This window comes from Erythranthe guttata, chromosome 12 (assembly GCF_056151865.1).
Source record: "Erythranthe guttata isolate IM_541 chromosome 12, IM_541, whole genome shotgun sequence".
NCBI lineage: Eukaryota > Viridiplantae > Streptophyta > Magnoliopsida > Lamiales > Phrymaceae > Erythranthe > Erythranthe guttata.
In genome coordinates, this window is record NC_142544.1 from 20,569,385 (window position 1) to 20,591,914 (window position 22,530).

Genomic DNA, 22,530 nt, shown 5'->3' on the forward strand with positions numbered 1-22,530 from the left:
TTGACCATACCTCGGGGGGTGTTTGTAATTTACCCTATATATTATCACAAATATATATTAAAACTTAAAGTTTAAAATAAAACCGACACATTATATACACATAAAAAAAAAAAAAAATAAATAAATAAATAAAATTGATTATGTGTGTATGGGGGGTGGGGTGGGTGGTGGAGGATGGGTTGGGGTGTAGAGTGTTACTGTAAATACTAAATAGTAAATACCAAGGTTGTAAAAAGCGGTAATCGGGTCCGAGTCGGTCAGGCACCGACTCACGATTAATCGGTGCGGCGGTGATTAATCGGTGATAAATCGGAAATAAATCGGTTTTTAAAATTTAATATAATATATTTTTAGATATTATTTATAAACACTCAAAACATAGATAAAAAATATTTAAACATAGTTATATCTCCATCATGTATATATATTCTAATAACATAATAAAAGTTTAATAATAATAAGATTATAATACATAAATATCCTTATAAAATATAAATAAAAAGGCAATTTTTTTTGAATTTACATACATTCTTGGCATACATCATTAGTTCTTTAAAAATAATAATTAACATAAACAAAATAAAGCATAAACTCCTTTTTTTTTATTAAAATCTCAATTTTTATTTTGATTTATATTAAAAAAAAAAAAAAAAAAAAAACCGATTTTTGACCTTTTTTTTGCCGATTTGACCGCCTCGGACCGCCTCAGACCGCCTCGGACCGCCTCAAACCGCCTCACAGGCAAAAAACCAATTTTTCAAACCTTTACACTAAAATCGTAAAGGTTTTGGACCGCCTCCACCTCGGCGACCGATTAATCGGCCGCCTCGGCCGATTTTTAGAACACTGGTAAATACTATTAATTGTTGAGTTTTACTATTAATATGTAAATGATGTGATTGCTAAGAGCTACTTATAACATTGCTTTATAAATCACAAGCAAATGTTAAAGATGTTCAGCATTTGAAGAACACTACTTTACCTCATTCTCACGAAACCAAAGAAAAAGCTACATTGAATTATATTATTTTTACATTCATTTTTAAGTACATTTCAGATAATTATCAAAATCACGAAAATTTATTTTGCAAGCACGTAAAATTATTTAAAAAAAAATCTAATATTTGCAACACACCTCGACTTTTTTAAAATAACTAATATTTTATATTTTACGTACAATCACCAATTTTTATTTTGAAGATTTTGCAACTACCACCGCCATGGTGGGGCATTTCAATCCTTAAAAGGGATTAATTAGAAGGGAAAAAGAAAAAAGGAAATAAAAGCAAAGGAAAAACATATTCTAAATTTAGGCACGTGCCTAAGATGGCAAAAAGAGGAGCGATTAGAAAAAGTAAATAAATAAATAATTAAGGATTGGGTTTAAAAGTTAAATATGGGCTACAAAGAATACTTCACCTGAGGGCCACAGCTGAATGGACTTGTCATTTGGGCCCATATTGTGGGCCTCGTTAATCGTGTGATTTAAATTAATTGTGGGCCCTTTTATATTTCCAAGAAATTTAAAACGTTGCCACTTTTCTAGTCAACTTTCTTAGTTGAGATTGCCTTTGACCTCTTTTTAATACAACCATTTAAATAAATTTGGTGTTTTTTTTTTCTCTCTTTCAACTTGGATAGCAAATTATGGGTTGCTTCAAAATGTTAAACTAGAAATAAGCATACTTATTTTCAAATGCCAAGCTAATAAGACACATAGATGTACACTAGAACTATTATTTAAAAAAGAAAAACATTAAATAGAGATTATTTAAATTAAAAGAAAGAAACTGAAACACCCCACCACCTGGAAATCATGCGATATTATCATAACAATTACATGCATCCTGCCTTTTCAGATATACTAAAAAGCACAAAATCATGTGTGTAGACTTTAAATTGCAACTACATCTCGTGATGACATAATTTCTAACATCTAAATTTTTGAAAATTCAAATCTGAGTTTAAGAACTCGCACTGCCTTGAATATTTGACAGTAACTTTTGAATCCACTAGAAAATTTTAAAATAAAGACCACCGAAGAAAACAAGGGGAAAAGAAGAAGGTGAAAGTTGGCTAAACAGTGATTTGTGAATCAAGTGAAAGAGCAGTCAAAAGGGGTTTGTTAAATGATTAGGCTCCTAAACAAAGACTTCATTTAAATGGTAATTGTCATCCAAATTCCAAACATAACCTCAAGAAAAAACCCAAAATTTCGAGAGTTTCACCCGAGGTTGTATCAAGCATAGCAGTACCAAAGAGCCAATTTTCTAGAGCTCGTTTAATTCGACGCCACAAATGTTGGGCACTCAAAAATTCATCTGGAGCAGAACCGGTCACTAGTTAACTATGTTCATATCTACTAATTTGAAATTAGCAGGCAAAAAGGAATCAAGACACTGCAGTTCAAGAATGTACAGTTCGAACCAGTTTGATTAATCATCAGAAACTCCCGAATTTATTCACATGTCATCGGCATCACTTCCAGACATCTGGGGATTATCTAGAGTAGGAGAATAGCTGCTTCCATCAGGACCCAACACTTTAAACCTATTCAAGAAAGACAAGCTTCGTGTATGATATATGCTAATAATACAGAATATAAGAAAACAGGCGTAAAAATGCATTTTTGTATACCTCTCAAGGATATATTTTCCTACTTTATATTTTTGGCTCTTCTCATGAGCAGCTTCCTGGCATAAATAAATAAAATAAAAAATTAATATCGAGCATTGATAACAGAAACATGATTGGAAACAAGTAATAAGAAAGCAGTGAGAAATCTGACATATCTCCATCCGACAATAGAGCCACAGCCAACGCAGAATATGTCAACGACAATGTGCATTCCAGTCATCATCATCCGCTCTTCTTTCTCCCCAACAGTAACATTCACACTATCATCAAGTACCATCTTGTCAAGTATATATCAAGAAGTAATAGCTCTGCAAGTATGAAAAGCCTACCAAAATATCCATCGAGTTTTTCTGCTCTCAAAATAAGGAAACTATTTCAGGAAAATCTAGTCAAAAAAATGTAAAAAAACCCAATATATTGATGTTTATGGGATACGGATCTGGATAAATTATATGGTTTTAATTTTAAATCCGATCATAAGGTCTTTAGAGATGAACTCCAAACTTAAGTCAGCTGAAAGTGAACAAAATTATCAAGAGCACTTACGCATTATCAAAGAGATAGGCCTTGCCATTCCTGCAGTGGAAAGACTGAGAACAGGTGAAAAAAAAAATGGTCAGGATTCATGCAATAAATATATGCTTGTACCAGGTGGAAACATTAAAAATATCTAAGGAAAATATATAGGAAAATCACAAAGTTTTGATGGCCAAAAATGGAAATTATATCAAACTCATCATAGGCACTTTACGTTCCAGATATACAAATTAACAAAGACGAATTTGAACATCACTAAGAACTGAAGTTTTTCTTGATACAGAAGTTTCTATACCATTCATAAAATTTAGAATCTAGACATGACAAATTATGCAGGCACTTATGCTTCACTCGTGACTCTTTACTACCTCATCTGCAAGAAATATGAAACAAGATATATTGCTCTATTTTTTCAATTCTTCTCAAGTTTTGTAATTTTTGGGGCTAAAGAAAAGGGAAAGGCACAGGAAGATGTATTCTCATACTATTGGTTTTAGAGATGTTATAAGGTCGCAATAAAGGGGGCTGGACTGAAATAGTTGATGCTGCAAATGAACAGGCCAGAATAACTGGGGGATGTAAATACCTATGTGGTTTCCTTCTCCCATGATGCTTATACCCAAATCATGGTTTAATGAAGGCCCAAACTGTTCTTCTCATTCGATTAGGCTCAATACATTGTTTCCTAGTCCTGTCAAACTTTACTATATTGCAGTGAACGGTATCATAGAAATACAACTATTTACAACCAAAAACCATCCACACACATGAAAATACAACTATATAATTCATGGTTCAAAGCCTAGCTACCAGATTTTTGATCCCCAATTAAATCAGCAAGCAGATTCCAGGATATACCAATTACAGGAATTTCCCATTCAGGAACTCCAGGACGAAGAACAAATGCAAACAGCAATCTAAATAGCTTAATAGATCAAAATCAAATGTGCTACACCAGTTTCAAAGATCAAGCACGAATGTTGCCATATCTTCTCTTTAATCCTTTGAAAGCAAGCTAAATTATTGGGGTTATAACAAAGAAACAAGACACTATTTGTCAGTTATCCACACTGACAGATTTGGTATAATCCTTTTAAACTAAGAGTTAACAAATTCCATATTCACGGATATTAAATTCATCGCTGATATGCCCAAGACACGTAGTGATACATAAGAGTCCCCTAATGTCCTAATGCCTTATAGAATCTCATTACACAAAGTTGACACCTACACATAATGGTCTACCTCGGGAGAGACAGTACTAAATGACAAGACTATGTGTTTTGGACTCAACAGCAAAGAAGTCACCTAATATATAAAAAAATTCAGACAGTAATAGATAAGGCTTTGAACCCATATATCTGTTCATTTACTTTCAATTTAAGTGCCATTAAGATCAAGTAGCTCACTGTGTATGCCGCTAAAAGCGGAAAGCTTATGGAGTATGTTGTTTTGTAATTTACAATTACTCAAAATATTATCACAAACTTTGTCCAATTTACTACTAGAAGACTGAGATTTCCCCTATATAAGTACAAAATACCGGAAAGTGCAAACGACAAATTCTTTCCAGTTGCATGCACGAGTACAATTAATGTCAAACTTGAACAATAAATGTCGTTTGTCATTTTCACTTCCCATTTTTTTTTTTACTTATGGCGACAAAATTGTAATTAAGACAACCAAACAAGCAAATTTTGACAACTGTTTGCTCATAAATTGAATGTTTAAATTCTCGGTATCAAGGAAAACCTATTCTCCTCTACTCTTTGTATCAATGAAGACACCTTTATAACCAAAGGGAAGAATATAATATTCAAAAATCATGAAACAGCCGTTCAAACGGGAGGCTTGTCTGAAAAACCAACAAAAGAAAAAATCACAAGCAGGATGTTTCATTTTCAGGCAAGAAATATCAACTTAGAAAATACTTGACAAATGTTAACAAATCAAAAGCGCTCTGCTATCTTCACAACAAATTGAAGAACAATGTTCTCGCTCAACCAACACCCACACCCTATAGGATGAGTAACTGATCAATGAGTTTGAGACTTGGTATAATCCTACTATATGTCACAAACACAAGTACCGATAATTTTCTGCAAAAAAAGGTTCAAGAAGGGAGGTGCCGTAGCACTCCAAAATCACATGGCCACGAAACAAATAGCATAATAATTCAATGAAGATCAAGAAATAGTGAGCAAACACCGTTTCTGGAACTGAACGAACAAGGCAGTGTTTCTAGTTCACTAATTTTCACCGAAAACTAGATCATCAAACAAATTACAATTATCAGAACCCTACAGTATCAAATTATCAACATCAGCACATACATTCACATGAAAAAATCAGTATAAACAATAAACTGAACGAGACTGAAAACATAAGAAACCTTAGAAATAATGTCGTCGAAGAGAGCGAGATGCGTTTTGCAGTGCTTGCAAGAATACTTGTACCCTTCTAAATGAATCAGAAATAGCCTTCCCATTGTGTTAATCCAATCCTCTCTCACTGATCACGATGAAATCCAAAAACCTCAATTCTTCTTTCACCTAAACCGCAGCGTATGTAAATCCCCAAAAAAAAGGAGAAAACAAAGGCAACATTAGAATTTTGAACCAGAAAAAAATATGTAAAAAATTGAAAAATAATACAGAATGCAGAAGAGAAATAGAAGGTGATATACATTTACAAGGAAATAAAAAGCATCGGAGAAGACGAAGAAGAAGATGATCGTACCTTAGCGGCAGAGAGGTTAGGGGAAACTGAAAGCAGGAAGAAAGCAAAACCGTCGCACACCTATTGGGACGTGTGTGTTTTCCGTATTTATACGAGTGTGCCAGGAGAGAGAAAATAATTATTTTTCTTCCCTGCATTAAAGAGGGACCTTTTTGCTTTCCAGTATTGAGTATCCCACCACATTATATTCAAATAATAAATTAATATAATAGATTTCAATTCATATCGACTATTGGTGTTTGTTCTTTTTTCTACTTCATTTTCTATTCGATTTCGGGACCGTTAAATTTATTTATAACTATTTTTTTAATATATATATATAGAAAGACCTGAAAGTCGTATCTCCGTGAATTATAGATTAATCTGGTTGTTGCAACTGCAATTAACAAGCCTAATCCCCCCTTTAATAGAGATGATGACATGATGTGATCACATACGAGACATCTCATAGCATATTAGGATTTATGCATCCATCTATCCAATCGACCCACATGATCAAGACTTGGCTCGCACTAGCTTTAATCGAGCCAAACAATAATTGAAATCAAGCAACTTAATTTGTTATATTTATTATTTTTCTAGAAGAATTCAAATTGGAACCAAATTTTGTAGCTTATTGAACAAAAATATGTTCGAATTTGGTTCATTAAGTTAACTCGAAAGGTTTTTTACGATCAATATCTGACTGTCAATCTGGAAGTGGTAGATCGTTACTATTAATATTCAAAATGTATTTAATATTTATATCACACAATCCATGTATTTATAATTAATTTATCCAGTATACACGTGAAGCAACTTGATTGGGCCGACTCTAATCTTCAGTGGGCTAATTCTGGAAACAAATATCATATTCAAGCCCGAGATGAAAGGTCTGGCCCATATTGCTAGAAGATCTAGTCCAAATTAGGTAATGCAATTTTATAAATTCTTAAGTCTTAACCAAAGGCATATGAGAAATCGAACAAGTGAAGAAAATGATAAAATGGGGAACAAAGGAAATGTAATCCAGAGAAAAGAACCATCCATTGGTTCTAAATAACCAATGGTCAAATAGGATATTGGTGTAAAAAAATCTCGAGGAGAAGGCCGTGATTTAGAACTTGTTGGCTGGGCTTTCAACCATGAAATATTCAGTCTCAATGTTCTTCTGAAACATGAACCTGTACTTCAGGCAAAATGCTGACTGTACCATCAATTCTACCTATTCTTTGAGGTGGCCATACAACATGTGTAACCCGTCCACAAATCAAACCCAAAGGAATCTGTGAAAGTTGACAGTTTAGTCAAAGAAGTTGCAATAATATCACGTTTAGAACAACTTCAGCATAATGACTACGTTACTATAAAGCTGATTAGTATCTTGGCCCAACAAATAAAAGAGAGACTATTTGTACAGCTTTAATATGATTTGGGAACTCAACATGATCACATGAGCTGATTCGGGTTCAATTCAGTTCGATTTATGATTGGTCAAATAGTGGACATAAAGCTAATCATATGTTAAGTTGCAAAACCATGATGTACTTGAGAACTTCTATAAGATTATCATCAATTAATGCCACACGATGAGACAATCACTAAGTAATTCTTGAAGCAGCATCACCTTTTAAGCAACTATAGCATAGACACTATTGGCTCCAAGCATTTGACAATATCATGATTTGATGTGTAGTGTACATACTTCAATTCAAATTCAAATTCCGCGCAACAGATAAATCAAACTTCACACGGCATAAATACCTCAATATAGAGACAAATGGAACGATAAAATATGTTTTAGGTGGTTCATCCTATACTGTTGCTCGACAAAAGAAACGACAATCAAACCAATGTATAATAATACCAAGAAAGTCAAAATTTGTACGAATAGCACTTCCGAAAGTCTTTCTTGCCAAATTGTACCATAATTGTAACCAATGCAAACTACATGTATTTTTTCGACATTATATGATTGTATAACTACAGAAGTACAGTTTCGTACCGGGCCATGCGATCTTGAGTCTGTGCTAAAAGCTGAATTGTCTCCCACAACCCAACAGTGTCCTTCAGGGACTCTCAAGGTGTCAATCGAAGAGAGATCGATCCAGTCACCTGGCAAGCCAACAATTCTCTTCACATGTTTCTCCTTATAATTACTTGGGGAACTGCAGAACAAATTCAATATAATTCATCACCATATCAACAGCAGATTAAGCAAAATTTACACTAATGCGATTAAGCGAAATTTCCTGTGAATATTCCTAACACAGACAATCTAATGGCATTGTCCCAATTAAAGAGAAAATGTGCACAAATTGCTGGTTTAGTTTTAGGTGAAACATCTAGAGGAGAATCGATCAAATTACCGGAAAACAACGACGTCGCCTCGTGAGAATTTGTATTTCTGGAGACATAATTTCTCAATTAATACGTAGTCATCTGCAAGGAAAACACACACAATCAACAAGAGAGACTCAAAAGTAGAAAGGGCAATAGATAGATAGATACATAGGTGAAAATAGCGAAGTTACCAAACGCAAATCTGTTGGAGTTTCCGGCATGGGGATTCAAAGTGGGAGACATTGATGAACCGCGAACAGCTGTAAGGCTCGCATATCGGTCAGAAATTGTGAGGCCTATTAGACCTGCGGTGAAGTACTTTTTAGCTAAATTCCAAACGAAATTCTTAGTTGTCATTTCTCTGTACACAAATTGAAGATCTACATGAACGCTTCACGAAAACTTCAGGGGAAGAGCAGCCGCGGTCGGAAGGGGGAGGCGGATTTTGACGGTGGTGAAGGAGAGGAGCTGCTGCGGATCAGTCGTTATTTTCAATTTGAAGTGAAATCGCCAGCTTCTTCTAGCGATTTATGACTAAAAAGGGTCAAAGAATGGTATTATTATTATTATTTGATGTGTGTGTGGGCAATTTCTTTGGTTTTTTTTTTTTTTTTTCTTTCTTTTCATTTAGAATTATTATCTCGACTAGTAAAAAGTTAGTGAAACTAAATATAGATGAGTGTTATTTTTTGACTAGTTATATGACTTTAAATCTTTATTTTTAAATACTTGACCTATAAGGTCATTTATAATTATCTTTAGACTATTAAAAAAAATGGTCATTTCTGATAGTTTTAGCATATTATATATGTTTTTATACATTCAATTTCCAACGTCGTTCAATAAAATTGATGTCAAATAAGGGTTTTCGTTTTGAATTGTCCTTTAAATCTCGTGTAGGGTCCCCGAATTCTCAAGAACGGCCATGTGTGTGCACAACAGTGATTGAAGCAAGATCCGTTGACAACTGCACGTTTTGTGCTATCATCATCGATATCGGTCTATTACTGTTGGTGATTGCTTATTTGGTGACCAGCATCCGAAGCTTCATCTATTACATCATCATCTCTACGTCTGCTAAGGAGGGAAATAATTTTCACAAAGAACCGAACCGAAACCGAAACCTAATAAGATTTCCTAAGTTGGAACAATATAAATTGATATGTATCCAGATTGAAATGAATATACACGTATGAGACATGTTTTATAGAAACTGCGTGCAAAATTAATGTTAGTTAATTAACTATAATGTTGGAGTTATAAAGATGTAGATTAGCAAATAGGAGTTAATTAACAATGTCAAATAATATAATAGTGATAGTATTACAGTTTATACAAGACGATGAGAACGTTCAAAGTTCATTTCATTATGCACTAATTAACATGTTCTCAACTATTAAAAAAAAGATCCATAAACAAACAAATTGCTTAGGAGAAAAATCCGAAGGTATCCAAAATGGTTGTGTGGAGCGGGTCACTCAAATGGGTCGCCCAGTTGTTGAGTGGTCCTTTTCCAGTGGCCGCAGCCTGGACTGCAAAGCCCAAAAACGCCACCATTGCAAGGCGGGCGTGCTTGATCTCAGCCAGCTGAAGGGTTGCCTTCTTTTCCGGGTCAGCTGCAAGGCCCAATGGGTCGAAGTAGGACCCACCCGGGTATAGCCTCTGTTCCGGGTCAAGTTCTGCGTTCCTCTGGAACTCGATGAACCCGATCACGAGCACCTCGATAATGATCAATGTGGATATGGAGAATGGAAGTGGTTGCCCAAGGTACGATGATCCATCGATCAGCTCAACCTATGCGTACAAATTGATCTGAGATTCTCTCTTCTTTAATTCATAATTAATTATGTTAAATTTAATTAATTACCTTTCCGGCGTCTTGCCAGGTGACGCCGGTGAGCCACTCGACGGTCAAGGAGCCGAGAACAGCGAGCATGGCCCACCTACCATGGATGAGCTCGCATTCTCTGAACCTCTGAAGGCCGAAAACTTCGCTGTACGGCTGGAACGGCGTTGATTTCACGTCGCTGAGCTCGGTCCTGGTTCCGATGATGTCACCGGCCAAGTTCTTGGCTAGGTTCTGGTCAAGGGAGTCCAAATCGAACTGCAAGTACTCGGCGGGTTTGCCCAAACCGAATGGGTCGAACCCGTAGTCGCCGACGAGGGTTCCGTCGAGATATTCAGGGGACTTTGCTCCTGGGAACCACAATGGGCGGTCTGGGATGACTTTCTTTGCTTTCTTGGGTGCAGCTTTCTTGGTTCCGAATCCGAACCTGGCCTGGACCCGACTCGATCCGTTCACCTCCGGGAGGCGGGTGCCCATGAATGAGGAGGCCGTGGCGGCGGCGGCGACGGTGGTGGCGGACATGGCGAAATGTGATCTGAGGGAGGAGTATGAAGTGTTGTGGAGTGTGGAGAGGGAGATTCGTAAGCTTGGTTGGGTTATAGAGCCTGTAATAAAAGCTGGGATTATCGTGATGGAGATGGAGATTTTTTATTTTTTAAAGGTGGAGAGATGGTGGCCGTTGGATGGAAGGAACGAATCGATCCAAGGGTGGTGGGAGTCTCTGCCTTATCTGTTTCTTATCAGTGAGTGATTACAAATGTGTGTTGGAAGGGAAGCTACTTGCCACCTAGGATTGTTTTATGTGGTTCACAGGATTCCTTAAGATTGGACCATATCATAAATCAGAATATCTCCATTTTCCAACCTGGACATTGTACACAGGTTTTAAGTATATTTTTAATTGTTGTTAAGTCCAAATACACATTCATATTCTCATACATGCTACACTTTATCATATAATCTTCCACATTTCATTTATATACTTGAAGTAAGTTAAATTTAATTGGATTAAAACCAATTAAATTCCATAAATGTAATTAATTCTTTATAACACTGTCAAATTCAGAAAATTGCAATAATGCAATATATAAAAGAATCTGGAGAGAAGATGCTGCTACCTGAGGGGACAATGATGTATTCACAATTTGTAAGCTTGAAATACAGAATCAGATGTACAGAATGGAATCTTATAAATATACAATAATTACAATCTATATACAAAGAATTGACACCACAACCCTAATGATTCACCGAAAATGAGTATCGTAAGTAACTACCATTGGATCTGGAACAACGAGAGGCAACTTGTCTATATAGATGAACAGTCTTTTCAGATTCTCCCTTGCAATGGTAGATAAATCAGTAATGTCACAATTGCTAGTGTAGATCCAAAGTTCCCCCGAATTCACCCTTTTGAGACTATCTCGACAGAATGGACACGACTGCGATCTAGCACGCCTGTACGAACAGCAAAGTGTAACAACATGATCAATTCAACTATTTTGTTTTCCTTAAGAAAAAGTCAGGAATCTTGAAGCATGCGAAAACAATGAGCTTGAGCTTTATACGAGATAGATGGTTACTTATATATCCTCCTTGCTTTTCAGACAATATATTTCGATATCCCCCAATTTTATATCCTAAGTTCAGGGGTCAAAACCTATATTATGGCTGCGTAAAACTAAAACATTTCATGTTACTTTTAAGATAATAGACAGGCAGAAAAGATACAATCACAACCATGTACGGAATAGAAACTCAACATAGGGTAAGGTTCATGTAATTGTTAAACACTACAACTTCTACGGCCGTTTCATCGTGTAACACATCAATTTTGTAAACAGAATGGGTTTTACTTACCAGTTCTTGTAGCAGTTCATACACAAGGAATGGCTGCAACTAGGCAAGACAACTTTGGTATTCATTTCCATGCAAATTCCACATTCTTCCTCTCTCTCTATTTCAATTTCAGAGAGCTTACCCTTGTCCATCTCATCTCTTCTCCTGTATTTAGTTGCACAAATCTTTATTTGTTTTCTCTCTTCAACGTCCGTGATTCCTCTATGGAGTTGCAGCAAAGAGGGGAATATTACACCTGACCAAATGTCTTCCAGTGAATAATAATTTTATAACAATATATAACTAAACAGCCAATCCGAGAACATGGTAAATTGCGTAATTCGAAGTTTTAAGCATACTCACCATAAAACTCCCTTAAACTGGCTTTTCTTTCACAAACGGACATGGTTGTTTTGCCATCCTCATATACCTACAATTACTACTAAACCATCAATTTTCATGATCATCAGAGAACCCGATATATCAAGGAATATGCATACAATGCACAATATTTGTAAAACACAAGACTACCTTGTAAATAAGGATCCTAATCAGCCCAAGTGCACCAGCAAGGTGACAATCAGCCCATTGAACCAGGAATAGAAAAATGTGGGCACATGGGCTGTATGATAGCCTCATCTGAAGGCAGGCCCCATCATATTCCCTTGAATAGTCCAAAGCCCTGTTCAAGAAAACACAGAACACACAACAGAAAGAACCAAAAAAACATTAAAACCCAAATCTAAATCATATTTCATACCTCTTAAGAAAAACTAAAGTGTTGAGGCCATGAGTAACTATGTGACAAGTTCCAGTCACTTTTCTCTCTTGATAGAATATTTTAATCAAGTCAGAAATAAGTTAGATGTTCAACTGTGGGATGCTTTCTCTTACAACAATTCACATCCAAATCCACCACACACAATCAATCAAGTTAAAATGTTTTTTTTTTGGTTAATACACCAACATACAATCAATCAGGTTAGAATTATTTATTGGGGAAGGAGATAAACCCAAAAGTTCACAGAAGAAAGACAAAAATCAAAAGGGTCCCCACAAAGAATTACACGAAGAACAAAAAATAAAAACTTACAGGGTGTTGGCATGTTGAATATCAGCTTCAAGCGCTTTCAGAGAATCTTTAAAAGACTTCGTCATCAACCTCCCCTCTTCTTTCTTCTCTTACTCCCATTCAATTTTTCACCTGTAATTATTTTTTCCACCTTCTCCTAACTCCCTGATAAAATTTCCACTATCTCAAAAAACCCACCTTTTTCAATTAAAAAATTTCAAAAAAGAACAACAAGCCAAAATCCACAATGAAAAAAAAAATCTTGAACTTCTGTTCGTCCCCAAAAAGGGCAAAAATTGGGAAATATCCAGAAGTATCGTGAAGGAGTTTGCTTCTGGAGAGGCCGGAAGGGGGTGAGGTGGGGTTTCTTAAAGTCACCAGTGCATACACTAAGCCTTCTCGCTTGGACCGCACGCTTCAGTTACTGTACTGTCGTTTAATCATTTGTTTAATTAATTGGGTTTGTTTGTTTTGTTTTTTTATTTTAGCTGACGCAAAGATTGATGAAATTCTGTTAGCGCTGTGTTTGCTTTTGTTTGCCTAATTAGTTTTCATTTATTGACAAATATATCCCAAACCTGACTTTACTCGGTACCCATCCTATTTTACAATTTCTAGACCTCTTCAAATTTTAATGTAATTTTCCAATTAATAAGACGACACACTCTTAAAGACGCCAAAAGAATGAGTTTGACTTCCTCAATATAATATTGTACTTTTTCATTATTTGAAAAGATTTATCGCATTAAAAATCAGTCCTTATGATTATAGATTATTTTGGTGTTGCTGGTGTGTTTTTTATTTGATGATTTATAAGCAAATAAATAAACCAACAATTGTTTTTTATGGTAGTAAATTGTATTGGTACAAAAAAATGGCATTTAATGAATGGGAGATAAAAACAGAGGACCACGACCACGATGAGAACATGTTTGTGTTTCATTGACGGGTGTCATCCATGCAAGATATATAATTAAAAGTGGCTTACTAACAATTTTATTTTTTGGGAAATTAAAATTAATTGATTAGAAAATTGTTTTGGTTTTTGGCTAAATTGATCTAGTTGCTTCTACATTTAATCTGGCTAGAGGCTAAGTGCTATATCTTCGTCTGTAAATGCAATGATTTTTAACTTAGAATTATTAAATTTGATACGAACTTGTTAACGTGGGACCCGAAGAAAAAACAAATCAAACTTAGAAGGCTGATTTTGTCAAATATATTACTTCTAAAAAAGCTTTAGAGTAAAATGATAATGATTGATGATACAAGGACTAATTCCCCACACGGATCAGCATAAGCTTGAGTCATATCAATAATAATTTGTTAATTCATCCAATGTGCGTAAGTTGTTTTACAACTTATACCACATCTAAAAATAATAAAATTATCAGCTCCCTGTTTATTATCCAAGTTGCAAGAGAGCCAAGAAAGGAATTAACAATTGAGTGACGATGTAATACAATGATCTGTATGAATGTGTTCAACAATTTTCATTCATAGTGTACATAGATTTGTTCATAACCAAAACTCGAAATTATTATCTATTTGATTTTTATGGATAGAGGACGAATGATGCACCAGGTGCACCGTAACAATACCGCTCAATATCTAAAATGATGGATCCATGAGGCGAAAAAGAATTTTTTTTTTTACAGTAACATTAGTCCATTAATTAATTAATTAAGGTTAACGGGTCCATCTATTGTGTAAAATAAAGAATATGATATGTTAAGTGGCCATGAAAAAGACGGACTAACCTCTAATTGACGAAAGAGATGATATGGACATATCGGCTTTATTGTGTGATGTGTCGGAAAACCATTTGCTTGCAGCAACCAATAGCCCCCACGAGAAGTGCCCATTTAGCCTGCCTGGTTCTTTTGCCCTAAGAAACCTGTTTTAATATCATAGCATATTAAAAGTAAACCTTTAAGTAACAATAAGATTAAATTACAGAAACTTGAATCTGAAGAAGGGTTTCATTTTGAGTTCAATGTTATGCTAATCAATAAGAGCTCATATGAATATGATGCAATAAATTCTATGTTGTAAAAGAAACTTACATCATCAACTGTCATCTTAATGGAGCTATATACCTGATGTATCGAATTGTGTACCATTGGAAGGGAGACGTAGATATTTCTCATGAAGACTTGATCAGGATATCACTCATCAAGTCCAGCCTCTCTACGCCTGTCCAACACGTGTTGGACAATTTTTGTAATTTCCGAAAAAATAGAAACACGTTTTAGTAACATGTCTTCATAGATTATATATATAATTAGAATCGTATATACATATATACTGTGTGTATTATAAGTTATAAATATACACCTATATTTTTATATATACACGTATTACAGGCATATTCCACCTCCAAGCTATTTGCACCGCTGAATTCAAAGATTTCCCCCATAGCGTCTCTGCCTTTGCTGAAAGGAACACAAAGCCTCTAAAAACTCGGCTTCTCCAAAATCAGGCCAAAGCGCATTCGTAAAATACAGTTCAGTGTAGGCCAGCTGCCATAAAAGAAAATTACTCATTCTAAGCTCGCCACTAGTCCGTATTAGCAGATCAGGGTGTGGAAAATCAGTACAGCTTGTTTCGAGCTCCCTTTCAACTAAATACTCGTTGATATCATTCGGGTCAATGAGACCATCTTTGACTTTGAATGCAATTTTTCGGCAAGCTTGCACAACATCACTTCGACCACTATAATTAGCTGCCACGATCAGGTGAAGGCGCGAGTTGTTTTGTGTGGCTTCCACTGCATCAACTACCAGTGACTGTAATTGCTTGGGCAGTTTAGTGGCATCCCCAATAAGAGATATCCTTATGTTCTCTCTGTCCAAAAATCCGTTAAACAAATAAGAGACACAACCACATGGATAATAATACAAGTCAGTCCTGCTTGTATTAACATAAACATTTGACTACAAAGAATGCTGGCAAGAAGATAACCTGAAAATGATAATCACAAACTAGAGCTACAAAGTTAGAAATGAATTCCAAAGACTGTTAGGTGGAATAAGGAAGAAAAGAAAAGGGCGGAATAAGAACAAGAAAGAGACTACGATTTGTCAACCGAAGCTTATTGACAACCATATATGTTCTATAACACAATTTATTGGTAAAACCCACAGTTGAAAACTCGACATTCTTGGAAGGATGCATATATGTTCTAAAAAATTATTTGCTGCAGGAAATTAATCAATTATTAATTTAACAGATAAACTGGATAGTGGACTCGTTAGAGCAAGACTTTCGAGAAAGTTGGACGAACTGGATTGTCACTTGAAGGGAGACTTCAAGCTCGGTTCAATTGGTACAACGGAGAAATAACTAACCATTCCATGAGTGCTTATGCCCAAAGTCTACAGCAAGATACCGATATCTGGAGATAGGTTGTGTTACATAGTCTCTCAACTAAAGCTACTATTGACAATTAAGGAAGCTGATATAACACCAAATTTTAATTATCCTACTTCCCCACAATTGATACAAATCAATAAGCATTAAGCAATAATATTCTGTGAGTAATGAATTAGGTGGAAGCAGGTTAATTAAATACCTCATGAAGTGCTCCAGCTCAAATCTCAATATTCGCTCAAACAATCCCATCAACAAATCAGTCTCCACCTGAGACAGAAAACTACACATTAGAAAACAAGGCCAAGTAAATTCAGGCGTAGAAAATGAATGCTGCATAATTTTTTACCTTAGGTCTGCACCAATTTTCAGATGAGAAAGCGAACACCGTAAGAGTCCCGATCCCCCAATTGCAAGACAAGTCGATCAGCCGCTTGAAGGCCCTAAAGCCAGCTTCGTAACCGAAGACGATTGAGAAATTCCTCGAGTCGGCCCACCTCCTGTTACCGTCCATAATTATCGCGACGTGGTTCGGCATCAACTCTCTCTGGAGCCTTGGGGGAAGCTGAACTGAACCACCGTCGGCGTAATAATCAGGCGGTATCCCGTTGACCACGACTTCGTTTCCTGTAGGTCCGGTGACGTCGGCGGCGTTGCTGGCGGAGGAAATCACGGGAGGACGAGCATGTGGAGAGAGTTTGAGGCGCTGTAAGTGGCGGAAGAGTTGTGGTTTGAGGGGTGAGGGAGTGAATGAGGAGTGGAGCGGGAGAGAGAAAGCTGCCATTGCTGCCAGATCTGGAAAGTGCAAGGGTTTGAGGGTTTCCAAAATTGGAGGGATATTTTTCATTGAAAACCAATGGCGGGGAACGCCTTTGGGCTCGTCTCCTAATTTTCAAATAATGAATAGAACATTCAATTTTGATTTGCTGCATATAAAAGGCCTCGAATTTATTATTTTAATAATGTAAGAGGTCCACAAATATTGTGCATTTGGGCCGGGATCGATGATTTCATTTGAGGCCCTCATATTATATAGATTTGGGTAAATTACAACCAAGGTATGGTCAATTTAAAAAAAAAACCCTCTTGTTTGGATAATTACATTTACCCTTTAACTATGATTTTTTCTTACACCTCAACCCTATGGTATCAAATTCAACATAATCATTTAAATTTCGTGGAATATGCTCGTTTTGTGTAAAAATACAGTTTATGATGCACCACAATCTGATATATACAAGCCAAAAAAACACATATTATGATCATCTTGCTTCAAAATTTGGAGTTCGAATAGGATAAAACGGTACAAAAGTGATAATAATCCATATAATCTCAAAGATTCCACTAAATTTGAAACCGACTTGTAAGAAGATTTATAGTTAAGGGGTGGTTGTAATTACTCAAACAGGAGAGGGGTTTTCGTAATTTGACCATGCCTCAGGGGTGGTTGTAATTTACCTTTTAAATTTCTATTATACCCTTAGGTTGCCACGTGTAAGGATCAGCCCTTGCACCAAAAGGCCCCATCCCTTGGCCCGACAAAGATTGATAGAGGAATATAAATCACACCAAAAGGCGAAATCCCTCGCCCCCAGGGCCCCCATCCCTTGGCCCGACAAGGATTGATGGAGGAATGTAAATCATGGTAACTCAACGGCCCGTTAAGGTAGCGGACCCGGAACTGGTGCCCACAAGGAATCAACCCTCATTGGAGTTGAAATTCCCACACTGCGACTGCCAGGATTCGATCCTAGGACCTTGCACCAACTTACCACCTCCGAAACCAGTTGAGCTAAGCCCTGCTTACATGTAATGTTGATCAACATAATAATTCATTTCCAATTCTCACAATGGTGGACACAAAAAAATATTTTTTTTATTTCAATAATTTGAAACATATAGATGCATATTACAAGCTCCAGACAAACATTGGTATTGGCCACACAAAAAAATATAAAAATAATAATAATAAACTCAACAAAATAATAATTACATAACAATACAAGAAGCAGAAAAAACAAACATGGTGCATCTCATGCTCCAGCCAATTTTACTGTTCCATAACAAACAGCTCATCAGCTCCTTGAAAAATCTTGAAACCATTATGCAATCCCATTCTACCCATTTTAGAGTGGATCCAAGTTTGATTGATGCTTGATCGATATTGCAGATTTCATCTCCATTTCAATAAATGAATAACATATGCGTATCCAATCTGCTCAAAGTACTGCAAACATATACTATTGGTTGTTAGTACTAATAAAGATATGTGAAAATATTAAAAATATCATTACATTATGCTAACTTAGAAATTAAATATATACCATTTAAACTCTCATTGTGCCTGCAGAGGGTACCAATCCTAATAAGCTGGTGGGGTCTGCACTATCTGCAAACAAATTGAATAATAATATTAATATATGATCGAGTAAGTTATAATCTGTCGAAAATCTCAAAATTCGAATGATGTTACAGATTTCTCAGTATTGGTAGTGCTTACCAGGTGAATCCTTATACACGAAAAAGCATGCAGCGATAATGGCGTAGCATAGCAGAAGAACCAGTCCCTTTATGTAATGAGATGTTCCGTCCTGTACACGAACTTCATTTTGTTAGTGATGATGATTTATTTGTCAACAAATTAATTAACGTTAAAAAACAATATGTAAAATCCAGTATTTTAAAGATTTAAAAGTTCAATAGTTTTTTTACCTGTAATGTAAAAGCTGTTATAAGGATTGACATAGCGAGTGCACTTGTCTCAAGAAGATTAAAATCGAGATCCATGTCTATACCAATGATCCATGACACTATTACACATAACGGGATCTGCATATTTCAACAAGTAATCAACATTAATTAGTATCTCCAAATTAAATGATTTCGAATTTATATATACTATGGTGATCTCGATCAATATTTCTTACCACAAATATTTCAATTTGAGTTGCTGAGCCTAGAGCAACACCCAGAGTTATATCCTGTATTGCACAAAATACGTATCATTAACATTAAACGAATATGAAATTATTTGTTAAAATAATCGTTATAAATACGGAAATAAATAAAACGATTAACCAACCAATTTATTCTTAAATGCAAAGATGACTGCCCCAGCATGTTCAGCTGCATTTCCAACAATTGGTAGTAGAATACCACTGATGAAGCTGACTGACAATCCCCAAGTATCTGATGCAGCCTATATATATAATTCAATATTTTTAATTAGCATTTATTTCAAAAAAAAAACTTAATTATATATATACATATTTATATGAGCTTACTTCAATTGTGCCGACAACATACTCCGAAAGTAAAGCTACAACGGCGGTCATCAGAACTAACCAAACAAATGCACTCCAGAATCCAATCACCGGCGAATCATCATCTGCCACCACATCATCATCTTCTTCATCCTAATCAAATAATATTTATAATATGTTTAATATTTCTAACTAAAAATGTATTCAAGCATAATTGGATATTATAGTGATGCTAGTCAATAACCTCTTGTGCTTCAAAAAATTGGCGATGGGTCCATAATTGGAAAACTAAGTAAGCGATGTAGCCAATAAGCATCACAATGCAACTAGCCCTCGATAATTGAAGCGTCCCAACTGCTGTCAACTCAGGCGATTTTCCAGCATATTTAAACATCAATGGTAGCACATGGCACAATAGTCCCAGCAACAAAAGTATCGAATTTACGTCCGCTTGTTTCTGTCAATTTATTGCAAGAAACAATTACAACAACGTATATTTCGAGAATTTTTTTGAAATTCATTAAATTAGAATTTAATATTTCATACTCTGTCAAAGTTTTGTTCTTTGGACATGTTTGCGATGCCACCGCAGAAAAGAGAGGTTCCGAGAACTAAAAGAAGGTTCGATAGAACAGAGCCCAATAGGGAGTACTTCACAACTGCTATTTTGTGCTGAGTGAGTGCAAATATAGCTATTATTAGCTCTGTTGCATTTCCACATGTTGCATTTAGGAGTCCTCCAACTGCAAAATTAAATTATATTCCACCAATTTGTTATTTAATTTTATTCATCAATTAATTTTATGTAACTTTTAGGATAATAATTTGTTATTTAAAAATTGAAATGATTGAATCTAATAATCACCTGTTGGACCTGTGAAGAAAGCAATTTGCCTGCATTTATTTACAAGATGGAAAGGATATTCCGTTAACAGCTGATAAAGAATTTGTTCCAGAAAAATATATATCTTATAATATAATACATAATAATAATAAAATAATAAAAAAGAAGGAAATAAATTAAAGGAAAAAAAAAAAACATTATCCGTTTATATTCTTACTCTGTCAAGAAGCTGACGCGCTCTGCAAGAGGAGTGAGTCCAATTAAACTCAAACCAAATACCCATGGCTGTTTATGCAAGAGAATACAGCATTAAATAATTATTATACAACAAAGTCAATGATAAAAACAATGGATTAATTGCATGCATGCAACTAACTCTCCATGCATTTATTAATTCAATTAGGCAAATGTAAAAGTTGGCTAGTGAAAAAATGAAACCCTAACTTCAAAAAAAAAAAAAAAAAAAGAAGAAGAAGCACTTACACTTCCAAAATTGCAGAATTGAGCAACAATGGCGACTGGGATAGCGAGAAACAAAACAGCAAGCTTTGTGCCGAGCAAGACCTCTTGAAGATTGGTAAAAAACATCCTTAGAAACCCGACCCGGATTTTGGAAACAAGGGCCCTGTCGGATTTTTTGCGCAGAGAAGATGAAGACATGTTGTGTGCAGTGCGGCTGCCATGTCTCATCTCTCTGCTCAACAACTTTATATTTCCATTTTCCAAAAATGCTTCTTGTTGAGTTGTAGTTGTTGCCATTTTTCCCGAATCTCGTCTTTCTGGCATTTCCTCTGTGTGTGTGTGTGTGTGTGTTTTAGGGAGAGAAGAAGGCACACGTATCAGGGATTTGATGAACAATTGGCGGTTTGATTTTAGGTGGTGAGCGAGTACTGCATCAGCGTGAGCATATATATACATACACCTAATGACCTAATGTACTGTCACTGTTAGGGATGCCAACAAACTAATTAATTGTTGGTGATTATTTCAAAAATGATATTAAAATAAATAGTAAAAAAAAAACATATGATTTTAGGATTTTATTGCAGAATAATTATGTTTCTACTAATTTTAGCCTTGATTAATAAATTATAGAGATAAAAATAAATATGATAATTAATGGTAAGATAATCTTTTTAATTACAAGTGTAATTTTAGGTTTTCTTGTCAGTTGTCAAAACAAAATCAATTTAATGAATTCCTTAATTTGTGTGTCTAAATTTGAATAAATTATAGACACTCCATGAGATTAGTGAAATTACAAAATAGCACCCAATTGTTTGTTGAATTATTTTCACCCCTCAAACTAATGGTTAGTCAAGAAAAAAACTAGAAAATCTGAAAATATAAATCACAATTCCTTCCGAGTTATATATGTTTAAATGGATTTGGATATCCAAAGGCTAGCTTAAGGAGATATATAAATAGAATCCGCAACCAACCATATTGGTGTATTGGGTAAATTTACACTTCCGTATAATAGTTTGCAAAGTACACGAAAGATGTGTTATTCATAGTTTAACTTTGGCAAGTGTTGGTAATTTAATTTATCCAAATTTTAAACGATAAATTAAAGGATCGAAGGATGAGCGTAGACGAGGAACATAAAATGATAACCATTCGATGAAACTAATTTCTGTTTTAGTGAACCCATACCATACACACTTGTAGCATGTACGGCTGTGGTGTACCTGTACATTGAAACTTCCTCGAAATTTCCTGCATAAAACTGCTCGAAAGGTGTCGTGGCCTGCTTACCAATTTGCTTCTACAACAAGACAAACACTTTCCTATTATATGTGTATATATGTATATCCTAATTATTGCAGCTAGCTCCTTCACTATTAATTTTTATACGCTGGATTTCGTTGTTTTTTTTTTTTTTGTTTAGTTACGTATTTCAGTTAGATTTTGATTAGTTATTTAAATAATATTTTCGAAATAATTTCATGCAAATATATACATATATATATGATGATGACAAATAATGAAATATATAATCAAAGTCGATATCAACTATAACCATATATGGACAGAACAACAATAAATGCTTCATATA

General features: G+C 35.2%; 6 protein-coding genes across 14 annotated transcripts; all 6 read right to left on the minus strand.

Moving 5' to 3' along the window:
* Positions 1-2,121: 2,121 nt before the first annotated feature.
* Positions 2,122-6,031, minus strand: LOC105970194 (protein yippee-like). Of its 4 annotated transcripts, none has more exons than XM_088826094.1 (7): positions 5,914-6,031; positions 5,567-5,726; positions 3,184-3,227; positions 2,967-2,987; positions 2,789-2,897; positions 2,638-2,693; positions 2,122-2,550 (listed from the first exon to the last, which is right to left on the minus strand). In XM_088826094.1, exons 2-7 carry the CDS (start codon positions 5,660-5,662, stop codon positions 2,463-2,465), a joined length of 414 nt encoding a protein of 137 aa, XP_088682220.1. In that variant the 5' UTR covers positions 5,663-5,726; positions 5,914-6,031; the 3' UTR covers positions 2,122-2,462. The 4 variants fall into 4 exon arrangements, with proteins under 4 accessions (XP_088682220.1, XP_088682221.1, XP_088682222.1 ...); XM_088826095.1 differs by having other exon boundaries at positions 5,567-5,720; positions 5,912-6,022; XM_088826096.1 differs by lacking the exon at positions 2,967-2,987.
* Positions 6,032-6,810: 779 nt separating this feature from the next.
* Positions 6,811-8,882, minus strand: LOC105969957 (uncharacterized). Its single transcript, XM_012994728.2, has 4 exons — positions 8,427-8,882; positions 8,262-8,334; positions 7,898-8,060; positions 6,811-7,178 (listed from the first exon to the last, which is right to left on the minus strand). The coding sequence occupies exons 1-4, from the start codon at positions 8,590-8,592 to the stop codon at positions 7,053-7,055; spliced, it is 528 nt and encodes a 175-aa protein (XP_012850182.2). The 5' UTR covers positions 8,593-8,882; the 3' UTR covers positions 6,811-7,052.
* Positions 8,883-9,507: 625 nt separating this feature from the next.
* Positions 9,508-10,946, minus strand: LOC105970040 (chlorophyll a-b binding protein CP29.2, chloroplastic). Its single transcript, XM_012994817.2, has 2 exons — positions 10,103-10,946; positions 9,508-10,029 (listed from the first exon to the last, which is right to left on the minus strand). Exons 1-2 carry the CDS (start codon positions 10,601-10,603, stop codon positions 9,664-9,666), a joined length of 867 nt encoding a protein of 288 aa, XP_012850271.1. The 5' UTR covers positions 10,604-10,946; the 3' UTR covers positions 9,508-9,663.
* A 237-nt stretch (positions 10,947-11,183) lies between these two features.
* Positions 11,184-15,510, minus strand: AIRP2 (RING/U-box superfamily protein). 4 transcript variants are annotated; one of them, XM_088826092.1, is made up of 8 exons: positions 15,370-15,510; positions 15,092-15,188; positions 14,753-14,889; positions 13,014-13,157; positions 12,452-12,602; positions 12,284-12,350; positions 11,942-12,176; positions 11,184-11,539 (listed from the first exon to the last, which is right to left on the minus strand). In XM_088826092.1, the coding sequence occupies exons 4-8, from the start codon at positions 13,076-13,078 to the stop codon at positions 11,329-11,331; spliced, it is 729 nt and encodes a 242-aa protein (XP_088682218.1). In that variant the 5' UTR covers positions 13,079-13,157; positions 14,753-14,889; positions 15,092-15,188; positions 15,370-15,510; the 3' UTR covers positions 11,184-11,328. The 4 variants fall into 4 exon arrangements, with proteins under 4 accessions (XP_088682218.1, XP_088682217.1, XP_088682216.1 ...); XM_088826091.1 differs by lacking the exon at positions 15,370-15,510 and adding an exon at positions 15,330-15,348; XM_088826090.1 differs by lacking the exons at positions 15,092-15,188; positions 15,370-15,510 and having other exon boundaries at positions 11,942-12,188; positions 14,753-14,892.
* Positions 15,242-17,287, minus strand: LOC105970010 (cis-prenyltransferase 4, chloroplastic). Its single transcript, XM_088826088.1, has 3 exons — positions 16,714-17,287; positions 16,567-16,634; positions 15,242-15,839 (listed from the first exon to the last, which is right to left on the minus strand). Exons 1-3 carry the CDS (start codon positions 17,209-17,211, stop codon positions 15,395-15,397), a joined length of 1,011 nt encoding a protein of 336 aa, XP_088682214.1. The 5' UTR covers positions 17,212-17,287; the 3' UTR covers positions 15,242-15,394.
* Positions 17,288-18,179: 892 nt separating this feature from the next.
* LOC105970009 (vacuolar cation/proton exchanger 3) lies at positions 18,180-22,400 on the minus strand. Of its 3 annotated transcripts, XM_088826087.1 has the most exons (13): positions 22,163-22,400; positions 20,955-21,415; positions 20,689-20,756; positions 20,493-20,521; positions 20,174-20,370; positions 19,872-20,084; positions 19,649-19,780; positions 19,447-19,563; positions 19,292-19,345; positions 19,077-19,193; positions 18,865-18,955; positions 18,689-18,753; positions 18,180-18,591 (listed from the first exon to the last, which is right to left on the minus strand). In XM_088826087.1, exons 2-12 carry the CDS (start codon positions 21,387-21,389, stop codon positions 18,692-18,694), a joined length of 1,515 nt encoding a protein of 504 aa, XP_088682213.1. In that variant the 5' UTR covers positions 21,390-21,415; positions 22,163-22,400; the 3' UTR covers positions 18,180-18,591; positions 18,689-18,691. The 3 variants fall into 3 exon arrangements, with proteins under 3 accessions (XP_088682213.1, XP_012850241.2, XP_088682212.1); XM_012994787.2 differs by lacking the exon at positions 22,163-22,400 and having other exon boundaries at positions 20,955-21,374; XM_088826086.1 differs by lacking the exons at positions 18,180-18,591; positions 22,163-22,400 and having other exon boundaries at positions 18,688-18,753; positions 20,955-21,355.
* Between the last annotated feature and the right edge of the window lie 130 nt (positions 22,401-22,530).